Here is a 15,846-nt window from a genome sequence, read left to right as displayed (position 1 = left end):
GGAGAGGAGGCTTTCTCAGATAAGACTCACCACTGAGTACCTTCCATTTATAAATATTGGTAAACCAGGATGCAATTAGCTCTCATAACTGTTATCTCACTGAATATGCTCTTCAAAATGATAATTAGCCAGAGAAAATGTAGAACTAACGGCATGATGGGAAACTAATTCACTGATGAGGTGCCTGTTTATGACTGAAGGAGTGGTAATCAATAAAGTCCACTGCAGCCAGTAGTATAAATACCAAGTATGCACTAAAACATGCATTTCACAGTGGAAGACACACTGACTTAATGGAGTGATGAAACAGAATAATGCCTATGCAGCAGTTAATCTGTATGCACAACGATAGAAATATGCAACATACTTATTTTTTTGTCGTACACTTACACAGAGTTTTTTATGCATCCAGCCCCTGGAGCACAAACTGTACTTTTTCCCTTGGCGAGAGATTTCATCCAGCAGAGCATCTGGTTTTAATGAAAGACATTGTTTTGCCCCCTGCTTAAAGGCTTATGCCACTTTAATTTTCAGTTCCAGGCTTTTTGTCAGTCAAGAAACTTGAAAGTGATGACTATAAATGGCTGGGAGGTAGTGTGTGTCGGATACAGTGATTACGCTGAGATGTACTTTATTTTGTCATATGGACCAGGATCCTAAAATTGATTTTTCAAAAACAAAGTCTCATTCCTCAACACTTACATAAATCACCAACTGTCGCTCTTACCGAAACTTTCTGTCAAGATCCCCGCTGTGTTAATACTGTGTAGATCCACAATGTTACAGCACAGCTTGGGAAATATTGCACCTTCGCTTAAACAACCTCCCAACGCTGTGAGAGGAGCGCTGCCACAGCTCCCTGCTCCTCTGACTTTATAGCTGCAATCTGCATGTGGGTGGACCTGACACTTCCAAGGACCGCCAATGACACGTGCCTCGGGCTACATCCAGCCTTGTTAAACTCAACTAGACCCCAGGACTTAAGACCAAGGAAAAAATGCTGCCGCAACCTAATTGGATTTCTTATCTGGGCTTGTGGCATAGGGACACAGCTATGATATGAGAAAGGGGCATTTAAGAGGATAACAGAGAGCCGTTAAGACCTCACTGCCAGACGACGGAGGTCAGACATGGAGAGATTAGTGCTTTTTGTGCAACATAGAGGAGTTTTAAAGTACTTAATCCTGACTATGATCCCCGATTGTTTCACTGATTTTTGAGACATGATCGCTGTGAGCTGACGGCAAGTGCATCATGTCGAGCTGCAGCATACGCCTTAGGGTGTCAAGCAGGCCCAACTTATCCTTATAGTTTTGGGGAGGTTTTTAACATCACAGATTTCCTAAAAGTCTATAGGGCAAGCCGTGAAACACAGAGATTCAGAACGTTCATTTTTGCGCAAAGCAATCCTCGACGCATCAGAATATGAGGCTGAATATTCACAGGTGATGTTATTCAAGCTCTGTTTATTGTCACTGTCAGACAAAGCAAACATCCAATTTGGCTCAGCAAGTCGGATCCTGTCGAATATTGTGTGTTCTATTTGCTCAGTGAAACCTGAAATGAATTGTTAAGAATGTTTACAGTTGTGTGCAGAAAAATCTTGTTCTTGTATTTGCTCATGTGTAGAAATATGTCCGTACATCAAGCTACTTCACTCCTCCAATTCTTCTTTTTCCATAGCAACACAGAACTTTTGTTCACATCCTTATTCTCTGTCGGTTTAAAACAAAAGTCCTTGGAAACACACGTATGTTACAGGGTTAATTTTCAACATCATAATTATGGATGATCAAAATAAAGAATCTGGCTTTTTTTCTGAAGAATTCGGCCCTTGTTTCTTTTTCCGTCAGCGTGAATCCCTCCATTGATCCACATTGTTTTGAAGCGGTTGAAAACTCCCACATGGCCACCCTCTTCTACATGACTGTAAAGAATTGCTTCTTTTAGTTTATAAATATTTGATTTGTCTGTATGGTAATGTTCCTTACTTCTGTGGACTAATCATGACGGAGTGACATTTGAATCTGAAGCTGGTGACAGTTTGTGTGTGGTTTTCCCACAGTCAATTTGATTTCAAACACGTCACGGCCAAACACACGGTCCTGATGAAGCAGATTGGAGTGTATAGATAATAACTAAACATGCTTTTTTTTACTCTGATTGATTCCCTTTTAGTCATGAATACAAAAACAATTATTAACAGAGCTATAGTTTTCAAGCGTAATGTTGTTATTTTACATTTTGGGTTTTGCTTCCCTTTAAACACTATATTTATGAAAATCTGGACAGTTCCCACCCTGTGTGATAATCAGAGTCTTGCCTCATACACTTTCTTAAGATCTCGCAAATGAAGTTTAAAGATTCTGAATATTTTTAAGTGAAATATAAGAATGCATGTAAACATAATCAGTGTCAGCTAAGTGATGACGGGCAAAACATTGAAAATGTAAATGCATAATTGATCTCAAACAATTTGCTTACTTGATCTTAATAAATAAATAAATAAAACATCATGAAGAATTCAGGATGAAGAAAGGGTAAGACTTCTGAGACATATTCAACGTAGCTGCTGAATGCATCCCATAATGACGCCTGGCTGCATCCGAAACATGCAGTGTGAAAGCCGCAGCCTCATTTGAAACACAGCCCGGCGGCTTTTATGAGCATCCCATTCTGTGGCTTTATTGAATGCTGGGCTCTGGTGAACATCAGCAGGCAGAGACAGATGAACAGTTGGCGTCAGCTCAGGGGTCACCGAGAGGCAGCATCAAAAACACAGCACAGCAGGAAGTTGTTGAGACTTTATCTGAGCCCAACCAGTTTAAAAATGAAATATCACGAGATAACCAATTACAATTTTCTGACAATATTTTATTCTTAGCTGAACTCCACTCATTTTATTCAACACCGTTCTCTAAAATCGAACGTCTTTTGGGACATAGTGGGGAAGGGGGTCGATATATTTTTGCCCCAAGCTAAATTTCTCTGGTGGGACTTCGGGATTGAAAAGTGATGCAGAACTCACGGAAAAATCGATACAGCCGTTGAGTCACACACACGGCATGCAAAGCCACTGTTTGTACACCAACACACACACGCAGTGCCTGAGCCCAGGTTTGGGTGCACTGTATGAACACAATGCGGATGCTGCCGCGCAGAGACGGTTCTCCATCGTGACTCGATGAGAGGACACCGGGTTTAATTACATTACACCTACTGAAGATGCCTCACTGAAGCCACTTTAATAACATGTGGAAACATGTCACTGTAATAACAGGACAATCAATACGTAGGACCAGATTTTCTCAGACTAAGCACGACAAAGTTAAGCAACTGATGCATCAAAACCATTCGCCATATCTGAGCAGAATTGGAGACTAGAAATCTGTATTTGAAGAAATCCCCTATCATGTCTTGCCCACACAGATAACAAAAGAATAAGGAGCGCGACGTGATGTGAATAAAATCTCGCCAATGCGCCAGTGGCTCAACACATGCAACAACCGGAGCCCACTCATTCAAACACGGCCAAAGCAACCAGGTGACAACTTTCATGTCAGAATGTACATTTTTCAAATTATTACTTTTTTATGATAAGGATGCTGACATCCCCGACCCCAACCCATCTCCAAAGCGCTGTGAGTCAATGCGCATATCACTAAAGCCGCACGGAAGTTTGGAGCTGCCACAGACCTGCAGCTGAGTTACATGAAACACCCTGAGTTCATTTCAGTGAAGGAGAAACATTCACAAAGCTTTACCTTGATGGTCTTCGTAGACTGGCATTTCACTTGGTGTGATACGGTGGCAGTTTGGTTCATTTTGGGAGCAGACGCAAACAGTCCTATCCAAGAGTCAAACAGCCGGAGAGAGGAGCCGCGCGCTGCTTTCACTCTCTGCTCATTGAGCTTCGCAAGCGCGCACCCGCATCTGACAGCTACTGCATGTGCCTCGCGCAGCGCGGTAGGTGTGTGCACAATTGATGAGTGGTAACCAGGGGCGACCGAAGAAATTTCCGAACGGGGTGGCCAGAGGGAAGGAAAAGCTCAGCTGTGACATGGAGATGTAACACACACTTCATGCAACAAACGAGCACTGGCAGAGTTCTCCAGACACACACATTTAATTAATTTGAGGAAAAGCTTCAAATAGCATTCATAACACCCCGATATTCAAACATGCTCAACATTTCTAAATATTTTTTGAGGAAAAAATGATAAACAGTTAAAAACATTGAGTGCGTTTATCACAATAATACTTTCTGATTAATCATAATCAACACAAGTTCAAATACTAGTATTTACTTGCATATTGGGTGGAGGTAAATCCTTTTCCTTTTCACTATTATGCAATCCATCCACTTTAGCATTAGCAACTGTCATCATGATAAATAAAGTAACTTAACACATTGCCATGATTATTACCAGCTCTATTACTGCGTGTGGGGATTTTAATTTACTGTCATCACAGTATGACTTTGTTACATTCAAACTTTAAGGAAACATATTATGACTTTATGCTAATTAAATTATGCCTTTTGTTGCAAATTCTCAAAAAATAAAATACGGCACCATGTGTTTTCTTTGTACAGACTATTTTGAACATGAGCAGATGTCTTGCTGAAACATATGAGCTATTAAAGTCCAGGGTTTTAAACATAGTTAATATAGATTCATCTATGCACATTTAAAAAGGTTACTTCCTCAAATGAAAAACACAAAGGAGGAGTAAATCACGCCTGTGTGCTGACTCAGCAGGCTTAACATTAATGAGGAAAAAGTTGATCTTCAGGAGAATAAATATGTGAAAGCATTCTTTAAAGCCTGGAAGCTTTCCTGCATTATATTATATTATATTTATAGATTACATTGTTTCCTGGTACCTGCATTTTGTAGTTTCCTGACAAATATTAAGACATATCATCTTTACTTGAAATCTCGTAACCAGCATTCAATGGACCTAGACACACACACACACACACACACACACACACACACACACACACACACACACACACACACACACACACACACACACACACACACACACACACACACACACACACACACCTTGTAATATTGATGCGGGACAGAATTATCTAAGCTACAGGCTGATGAATGTCTGGTGTTTCCACTTCCTGTTGGGCGTGTAACCTTGGAACCAACTGATATTATTACAATAACCATTGACTAAATGACCAAGTGTAATAAGATGAAGTGGTTTAGAACAAATCCATAGAGAATCACCTCCCCGCTTGAGTTTTTGTCAGCTCTATGGAGCTATTTTGTTGGTGGGATCCAAACAAGTCAACATTGTAATGTAAGAACTATATCCAATTCAAACATGGGAAAAAAATAAAACAATAAAACTACCAATAACTATCTATATCTAAATAGTCAATTAAACATTTGGTAGAACTGAAATACTAGTAACACAGTAACAAAATATGTTGTAGTTCATGTGTGATCATCAACCATTCCATATTCCTCTGAACATAGCAGTTTGTTCTGCATTAGTTTTCGAAACAGGAAGTTAAAAAATAACCTCTTCATGCCTGCTGGTACATCTGCCCATTACATCTACAGTATAAGAAGATAATGTTACAGGAAAATGTGGATCTTTTATGTTATTGTGTTCGTTTTCCAGTCCATACCAATACGACACAAATCACACAATACTTTTTCACCAATAGTTTTAACTGTAATCCGGGGAAAATATTCTTCCATCAAAACACAATTGACGGAGACAGGCAGTGTATGCACTCACCATAAACAATACTGAAATTAATATGCAGGTTGCACTCTTCCTGCTGGATGTGCAACATGACAGATGTTTGTTAACAGCCACGCGTCATTATGGATTGATAACATGTAATTCCACTGCTACTGAGGGCCAAAAGAAAAAGCTTTAAGTAAAAGTCATTTTATTCATAAAGTCTAAAATTGCTAATTACAGTGGGCCAATTAATTTGTGGTAATTTGATTAGAGACACATTTAGTCAGGTACATTATGTGCAGTAGGTGAGCATAATATCAAGGGAAATACTGAAGGTTATAATCAGATTACATGACTACATGGGGTCTCTTTATGTAAAAACACAGGAGCTTACGAAACTCTCATAAAGAGTTTTAGTGGTGCATATTACTAAAAGCATTTTTTACTGCTAATCCCTTAAACTGACTGGGGTTTGGACCATAATAGTCTGATACTTTGTTTCAGTAACATCAGGTTGGGATCTATCAGGCTCTGCAGATAGACCTCTTTGACTGATAAAACGAGATAATGCACTTTATGCGTTTCTGTCAAATCTCCACAAGCAGCCTAGCACACACACACACACACACACACACACACACACACACACACACACACACACACACACACACACACACACACACACACACACACACACACACACACACACACACACACACACACACACACACAGTAAATAATGAGGTACTCTGGAAGACTAAATAGTTATTAACGTGCTTGAGAATGGACAGTACAGTAATTACAAGCCTTGGGCGCAATTCAGCACTATTAAGGGTTCTACACTTCCTCATGTTAGATAATGGCAACAAATGGGTAAGATAAGATTACATATACTTTATTGATCCCACATTTGGGAAATGTTTTCGACATAGCAGCATTTAAAACAAAGTATTAAATACAATTTGAAAACAAAAGAGTGGAAGATAAACAAATAAAAAATATAAACATCTTGAAAGAGAAAATAAAAACGAACTAAAAAGTGAAATTTTACAAATTGACCGTGAAAGATAAAGATCTGCAAACTATCTGAAAAATAAACATGATGAAGGGCCAAATTACAGCACAACACAATTAAAAGTAGGATATTATTAACATTAAGTTTGCGAGGAATGGCATATCAATTAAATATAAACCTAATATTTACAGTGTGATGTTATCTCGACAATGCTCGGTTCATATTCATGATCATCTCTGTTTGTTCTGACGGCAGACATGAGAGGGAAGCCCCCCCGGATGTTGACCAGAGGTCCCTCAGTAATGAGTCAGGTTCAAATTGATGCTTTGTGACACCTCTGTGGTCCCCTGTTAAAAATGAGACCTGCCAGCTGTGGAGCAGAGAGTAAGAGTACAAGACACCAAACTAAAATCAGGTCGGGGGGGTTGGGGGGGGGGGGGGGGGGGAGTCTCAGTGATTTACAGATTTACAAGATGCAAAACATTCTGGAACAGTTTGAGATAAGAGTAACTTCTTTAGCTGCAGCTCAATGCAGAAATGTGTTGCATTAATGTTAAAACTGGTAAATGTGCAGCAAATTTGAATTATATTTATATATAATCTATAGCTTGTGAATTTCCCCTGTAGAACAATATGTAATCATTTTCAACCATCACATCAATCTATGTGAAGTATAAGAAATGCAAACTAAGAATTGTAGAACATTTTGAGATTAGAATACAACATCTTGTTCTGATGTATATTAAGTTTATCGAACACTATATTCTTTCATTATACTAATCCATGCATTATGGTGTATAGTATTTGCCTCTGAAGTATAAAGATGCAGTACAAAGAGGTTCTCAAGTACAATTTAACTAACTCAAATGTGTACTAGTGAATTCCACCACTGGTAACTGAAACATCTTGAAGTTAGTTAGTTTATCTGACATTACATCAGAAAGGTATGTTGAAGCAGTCCTTTATGTAGGCAGCGACGTCAGGGCCCTTCCTGACACTTTATTTGCTCCATCTGCAGCTACAGTGATCAAACTTTACTCACGGCAGACGTTTTGATGCCATGCACCATCATTCTCATGTAATTCAGTGTAGCTGAACAAACAGAGTGCCACTCTGTAGCCCCTCAACATGACAAGAGTAACAATGCACATTAATGTTTGCTTCTAAAACAAAGACGTACCTGCAGTTTAGAGGGTACGTTTTGCAAAGAATTCCCCCCCTCGTGTATAAACAGTCTTTGATTCTACAGGATTCACATGGATGCCCTGGTTGACACTTAAATCGTTGAGTTTGCAGGTAGGAACAATGTCATGTACATCTTATGTTAGCAAAGGATATCTTTATTTTTGTATATATATATATATATATACACATATATATATACACATATATATATATATATATATATATATATATATGTGTATATATACACATATATATATATGTATATATATATATGTATATATATATATACATATATATATATATATATATATATATATATATGTGTGTATATTTAACTTCACTGACCACTAAAAGGTAAAGTGCCCAATTTAAATCTAGTTAGGCTTTATTACTGAACTCATACCTTGAACACCAAAGTCCAGCAGTGACCTATAAGCCAGTTTGAATGTGTTTCTAATGTCCCCTTCACAAAAGCCATTAGTATGGCACACTGTAGGGACAGTATAACCTGATAGAAGTCTACCCAATTCCAGCACACCTAATTCACTATTCCTGACACCTTGTGCATCCATAATGGAATTTAACATTGACAAATCCCCTAATCATGGATGGTATGGCATACAGGGACACAGTGTTATTACACTGCTGAGGGAAACTCTCAGTTAGGAGGGGAAAGGCGCTGATATGAGGTGATTCCACAGGCAGGGGGGAAATGTGTTTCTTCATGACACACTGAGTAAATGTGTCTGCAGTGGCCTTCAGAAGCTGATAAATTACAATCGCGCAGACCCCTGGTGTCATGCCGCTTCAGCTTTGCTTCTTTGTCTAGGAGAGAAAAAATGAAAACTGTCTTTCCTTCTTTTGTTTTCCTCTTCTGTGGTGCGCATGTCTCTCTGGGTCTTGCTTTGCAGATTCTTCTATCTGAGCAAGCTGAGATATTCAGGAGGCCTGTATCAAAGGACCGGTGCTTAATTGAACAATTGTAGCACATCTGTTTCCCATCATGCATTGTTATCTTGTTATCTGGGGGGTTCATTAGAAAGGATGTTGTGCACCAAACCTGCCCTCACTAGATTTTTACCTTACAAGTGTGTGAGGCTGCATACCAATGTGTGTATACGAGGAGGAGGACTAACACCACGCAGGATAATGCCATTCATTTCTATTCATTTTCTGCTTGCTGAGGTGTCACTCCGCAGTGTATTAATGCCGGGAATAACAGCATACAACAGCAAGTGTATTATGTAGCTTTGATATAAGCTGGATGGTTGATGTTAATAGTGGAAGCAGGCTACACTCTGCTAATTATGGCCAGCTAATTATATGCACCTAACACAAATTGATGTGTAAAGGCAGGTGTAAATTACTATAGGAGCATGAACATGTTCAGACTTTCCTGGTAATTACTCCCTATGTGCAGATGTTTATTGGCAGATGAATTAATAGAATGTGCAGTGAACTCCGGGTAAATGTGGGGGGTGGATTTCATGCAAGGGGGCGTGTGTACTGTGACTGAATCAACAGCTCATTTTAATCTGTCATGCCTGAATCGGTGACAAGTGTGTGGATACGCAGCATGAAGGAGGGGTGCGTTTGTGTATTTTGTACTCAATTGTTTGTGCACAAATCTGACTCTGTATCTGTTTATGAAAATGTATAGGCGATATTATGCTTTCAACTCCCTAATTGAAAGCTTTCCAATGACATCTGCAGTGCCTGATGAAGCCTCGTCAAAACACATTGGATAACCAAAACAATGCAGCGGAGTCAAGCTGAACATGTTGGAAATAGTTCACTATGTTCATTAAAAAATATATCATTTTATCAAGATTCCTAAAAGAATTATGCTATAATAAGTTTAATAGTAAATCTTAATGTTAGCTACTGAATATATGTCCTTTCTACTGAGAATAGGCATGTATGTTTTTTATTACATTACATTACATGCCACTGTTAAGACACTTTTATCCAAAACCACTTAAAAAATGAGATACTGTAGACAATCCCCACAGGAGCAACTTGGGGTGAAGTGTCTTGCCCAGGGACAAAACTCTCTCCTGATCCGGACCTACCTACAAACTGACCTATGAACCAATTAACCTACCTGCGAACCTACCTACGAACATATCTACCAACTTACCTATGAAACTACCTACAAACTTACTTACGAACCTACCCACCCATCCATCAATCCTTCTTTCTATCTGGAAGAAATGTTCAATGTAGAATAACAGACAAAAATCAATTCATTTAATTTGATGTTTGATTGCAGCAATAAAAGTGAAAATGAGTAGACAAAGGGGAAAAGGAGCTAATTGTACTTATTTGAAGGTGCAAACAAACTAAATGCTGAAGTGTAATTACCATCCTAGTGTTTTTGCATTATGACAAAAATGTTATTTAGCATTATTGTCATTTAGTGGATTCTCAACATTCGAGGAGTGTTTCTCAGTCAAAAGTTTGTTGTTTAGAAAATCATACACTGATGACATAGCGCTGTGTTAGTCAGGGGGAACATGGTTGAAAGAATATTTTAAAGGGGATTCATAGTTGAAAGGTTTTTTGAGAACCAATGTATTAGGACTAACATCATGTGCATTACTAAATGTGTTTGCGTTTACTCAATGTGCTCGTGTGTAGATTTGGAATAAAAGCTTTGTGCTGTGCTGTTAGAGCATGAGTTAAACATGCAACAGAAAACATTGGGATCACTCTTCAATACCTAATAATTCCTCTTTCAGATGGCCATAAGCAGGCGCTTCAGGTGATGCGCATGACTGAGTATGCATGCTTTGCATAAAAGGTTCTTTCAATGACCTCCAGGTTTATTTTTGCCTCTGTAGAGCACCATTGTGTGCATACTGCTTGATGAACAGCGAGTGTTGGATGGGAAAAAGGAGTCCGTTGTACCTGCAGGCAAAACTGGATTCAACAAACTTATTGAATGGCTGCCCACCTCCTCCTCACACTGACCGAGCTGAGCATTAAAGCAGCCCCTGAGAGCTTCTCAAGACGGGTTGAAAACATGCAAACGCCTCGGGCCAATGGATGTATACAACTATTAGAATGCAGGGTTTCAGTAATGTTCAGTCAAGATTTCTTTCAGGTCCTTATAACTGAAAGTAATACATTTGGGTAAACAGAATACATTAATAATAAGCCCCTTTGAAATTACATTGCATGCTAAAAGTGAACTTGACAGAACAATGTACAATTTTCATTCCAATATGTATTAAAATAGAATTTGTATTCATCTGACGAAAAATGAACTCATGTTTGGGGACCTTTCTTTCAACCCCGTTTCAAAGTGTGAAGGATATGACAGCATGTTGTGTTTTCTTGGAACTTCTACAAAGTAAAGAAAAACTCTGCAAAATCATGAAAGATGAACCTTGTCCTGAGAAAACAGAGCTGTCCCCTTGAAACTTGTTCCATTCTTTTCAGTCTCCGCCTTTGTATATCTTAGCCTTTTGTATTTTTGTCTTTGAAAAACTCCAGTACGTTTTTTTGTATGCAAGGCTATGAAAATGTTGCCTTTAGAGTCACTGCATGGTTGAGAAACATGGCATCCCTGAATACAAAATGACCTAAGGCTAAGTATGTGTATTCATCTTTTTATCAAATGTCTTGAACTTCTTGATGAAGGAAACTTGTTTCCAGCGATTGTCCTGCCATGAGCACTCATGCAGTGCCAATATGGGCCACTTGATATGAAAATAAAATACTAAAATGTTAAAACTTCTGTGAATAAAGTCATGTTTAAGCATGGTGATTACTATTAAAGTTTAATAAACCTACATAATGAGTCGTATTAATAAACCAAAATGCAGCACATCATTATGTATGACCAAACTGGGATAAAAGGATAACAAGGGTTCAGCACGTTTGCCGATGAAAAATTATATTTATGAACACAGCGAGTAATCAATGCGATTAATCATTAGCTTTAGCGGAAAATTGGACTTATCAAAATTCAAACATGCCCAGAGGATTTGATTGAACAGACTAATTGTCTTTTAGAGGAATGAATTAAGAACACATTCATTGGATCAAACACACAACACGGGGGATTTGCTTTGCTTCAGTAAGATGACTGGCTACGAGGCCTCGGAGTAAGATTCTCTTTGAAGCTGCGCTCTCGCAGAGGAAGGGACCAAATCAATGCTGTTCAATTTGCTTTGAAGGGGAAATTGCTTCCTCATATCACAGAGTCCATCACAGCTCAGTGGGACACAAAGGCTTGTCCCTATTTACTCCTTGTTATGAAACCAAAAAGCCGCAATATGCATTTTTTTAAAGTAAGCTAAACAATGTTTGATTACCTGGTTCTTTTGTACATGCAGGGACTAAATAAAAAAAACATCCACAGAAACTTTTAATCTTCACACTGGGATAACTGACATTGATGAAACCCCCTGACTATGTCCATGTTGTGTATATTCCAGAGGGGAGAAGAAAGTAGATTTTCTCAAGTACTGTACTTAAGTACAGTTTTAAGATAATTGTACTTTACTGGAGTATTTCAATGTTATTGTACCTTCTTTCTCCACTACAATTCAGAGTTAAATTGTGTACTTTTACTGCAGTACATTTATTTAATCCCTTTAGTTACTTACAGATCTGGATTAATGATGGTAAATATAATCAGCCCTTAAATCAGACTTTAGTTCACCTGGAGTAAATCCAGCAGCTACCCTGCAGTATACAAAGCCATTCAAACTAGCTGCACCTTTACCAGCTCTGAGAACACTTTAATGATCAATCATTATAAAACATATCAGAGATATTATTCTGAAATGGACCAATCAAACAATGACTACTTTTACTGTCGCTACTTTAAGTACATTTTGATGAGAGTACTTTCTACTTTCACTGGAGGAACATTTAGAATGCAGGACTTTTACTGTGACAGAGTTTTCCTACACTCTGGTACTTCTACTTTACTCAAGTACAAGATCTGAGTACTTCTACTTTTACTCAAGTACAAGATCTGAGTACTTCTAATTTAACTCAAGTACAAGATCTGAGTACTTCTCCCATCTATGGGATTTCCTGCATAGTTTCCACCCAGTGTTTTGAAGGTTGAATTTCCCTTCTCCTCACTCTCTGGCCTCTGTGGCCCTTCCCTCCCTGTTTTGCAAGGGGGTGTAATGAGGATGGGGCTGGTGGAGGCAGATGTCCCCACCTTGATTTCACAGGTCATCATGTCTGCGGTTTCCTCACCTTGCCCCAGCGATGGACTCCAAATGAGATTTGAAGTCTTCTCATGCTTTGCACGCGCAGGTTGCCTGCATGTACTGCGAGGCTGAGAAACAGGATTACCTGTCCAGATCTTCATGGCCATCAGCAGGAGTGTGCAGCGGCAGTTGTTATCCTGCGGGTGTGACAAAATGGCCACTGACACAGTGCTTTACACTGGATTTATGATTTAGCCGGCAGTCTCCCTTTCATAAAGGAAAAACCAAAGACTGTACTTTCAATTTAAGCATTGAATAATTTAAACAACAGGAAAGAATAGAGGTGGCAAGGGAAATATTTTGTGTGACAACATAAATAACTAAATGGGGAGCGGCTCATGTACTGCAGGTAGCTGCATGACCTTAGAGAGTCACAACCAAAATGACTATATTTTCAATAAATACCAAATTAGAACAATATATATTGGGGAAAATATACAGATTAAATACTTTTTTGAAATAAGGAAATAGAACTTGAATCATTATTTTGACATGTAAGTTGATTTCTTTTAAAATATACATGTATATTGGTTCACTAACCAGCTGATAACAGTGGCAGTAGTTGGACATCAATGTACATGCTGATAAGTTTAAGTACATATAATTGATATCAAAAACAGGCAAATATACTTGACGTTGCCTTTTAGTTTGTGCTTTATAATATAAAATGTATGCTTTCACTGTTATGTAAGGTCAGGACCACTGCTTCCTTATTGGTAAATGGATTTTGCTCCATCTGGCTTTTTAAAGTAGGAACTGCGTATTGTTAAAGGAGGTCTATATTTTCATGTTCCAAGTTGTTTGGAACACTGTAATAAGCCAAGGTGTTTTGGGGTAAAAACTACTCATGAAATAAAAAGGGACTATTCATAAATAGCAATTTAATTAATGAAGGCAATCCAAGGCTTTACATTTTTAATCGAGAACCTTTATAACTAAACACATTTATGTTGATTAAAATGTTGTTTAATTTTTTATTATTAATGTTTTACTCTATTCATATGATTATTTTTTGTAATTTTTTTCTCTACATACTTTGCTATTCCTTACTGACTGAGGTCCTGCTGTTAATGCACCATATTCCATAAGTTTAGCATTATAATTCATTTAGTGTCGTGTGAGTTTTAAACACAGCAAAGGGTTTCAAGTGACTCTCGACACACAAGATTAATATGGCTCTTGCAGTGAACTGAATTACCATTATCATGCTATATTACCGTCATCCTTCAGACCTGATGGCTTTCATTGCTACAGGTGACGACTCCTTCATTAAACTAATGACAGATATGGGCTTCACAAGCTTCACAGTAGTACCTGGTCCTGTGTCTGCTAACACTTAGAAGCCAACATAACACAACCCTTTATCAAATGACTAATTCAGCAAGCCTTCAGCTCTGATGGATCATTTCATTAGCATTTGACATTTCAGGCATTTAGCCTGAAAATGTAACACTACTTCCAAATAGTAGAAGAGCAGAGGAACAGCACTGAGATGTAGTGTGCCACTATTCATACATTGTTGCTTTTATATACAGAGCTGCATTTGGTCACTTTGGTCTGTAGGTTTCTTCTGAACCTTGAAAACTGTAGTTTCAAAAAGAATAGTATCGCTTAGCCATAGACTGCCATACCAAAGGGAGATTTTACTAACAACGCATGGGATAATATACCGTTTCTATTCAAGCTGAAAAGGAGTTTACATTGGAAGGTTGGGTAAGATTGTACATAACTCAAATCAACAGTTAATGAACAGGCAAAGCAAGCAACCATGGTGGGGATGGACTGCATTATCAGGGGGGTTGGTGTGAGGTTGTGTGAAGAAAGAGAACTCTAAATAAAACATCTCTAAACACAAACAATTAAATAATATAGTTACATTTAGCAACTCACAGCAGGCAAAGGGGTGTCAACCCATAGACTAAAGCACACATTGTCATGATACTTGTTTTGTTTCTGTTTCCTGTTTTATTTTGAAATGTTTTCCCCACTTGTCTCATGTTTAGTTTCACTTCCTGTCTGTGTTTCCCTCCTTTGCTTGATTGTGTCATTGTGTTCACCTGTTGCCCCTGTGTTTCTCCTCCCCTCTCCAGCTGTGTCTTGTCTTGTAATTGCCCTGGAGTATTTAATCTTAGGTCCCCTTTTGTCTCTTTTCCGGTCGTCGTCTTTCCCAAGAGTCTGTTCCTTGTGGCGTGTCCTGGTCTTCCCTCGTTTGTCCTCCCTGGTCCTTTGGTTCGTCATAGTTTTCTTTGCTACTTTTCTGTTTTTGGTACCCTGCCTTTCTGTGTTTGTTAACAGCTTTTATTTAATAAAGCTTGCTTTTAGTTTACCCCCATACCTGCCTCATTTATTCACTCTGCGCTTGGGTCCTGTCACCAAAAGCCTGACACATGCAAGATGACCACTCTATCCCTCTTTCCTCTCACAGTAAACAACTACTAAAAATGGACTATTCATTGAAATGGCATGCTAAAATCAAATACATCTGGGCAAAGTGGTATTAGTTTAAACATTAAAAGAAACAGAGGCGATGGTATAGGTAAAGAAAGTTACATTTAAATGCATTTGTTCTTCTTGAGCATACCTTGCTTACTGGCTGATGTTCATAAGCCATCTCCAATTGTAGTGTTTGTATAATCCACCATCTCATTGAGAGGATGCTGGCATAGTTTGCTTACTGCTTCTCCACGCTAT

The 15,846-nt window shown here is 38.5% G+C and overlaps 1 protein-coding gene across 4 annotated transcripts in view; it reads right to left on the bottom strand.

The window, feature by feature from the left end:
* The window catches only part of LOC134867715 (inactive dipeptidyl peptidase 10-like), a 679,335-nt gene extending 675,407 nt beyond the window's left edge, over positions 1 to 3,928 (bottom strand). For all 4 annotated transcript variants that reach the window (XR_010166171.1, XR_010166173.1, XR_010166172.1 and 1 more), the window contains exon 1: positions 3,765 to 3,928. Coding sequence is in view for 1 of the 4 variants with exons in the window: in XM_063888497.1 (XP_063744567.1) it covers positions 3,765 to 3,824 (60 nt within the window). In the remaining 3 variants the exon portion in view is untranslated. The remainder of the gene's footprint in view (positions 1 to 3,764) is intronic.
* Positions 3,929 to 15,846: the final 11,918 nt, after the last annotated feature.

Source organism: Eleginops maclovinus, chromosome 7 (assembly GCF_036324505.1).
Source record: "Eleginops maclovinus isolate JMC-PN-2008 ecotype Puerto Natales chromosome 7, JC_Emac_rtc_rv5, whole genome shotgun sequence".
In the NCBI taxonomy this organism is placed as follows: Eukaryota; Metazoa; Chordata; class Actinopteri; order Perciformes; family Eleginopidae; genus Eleginops; species Eleginops maclovinus.
This window is presented reverse-complemented; position numbering and strand designations above follow the sequence as displayed.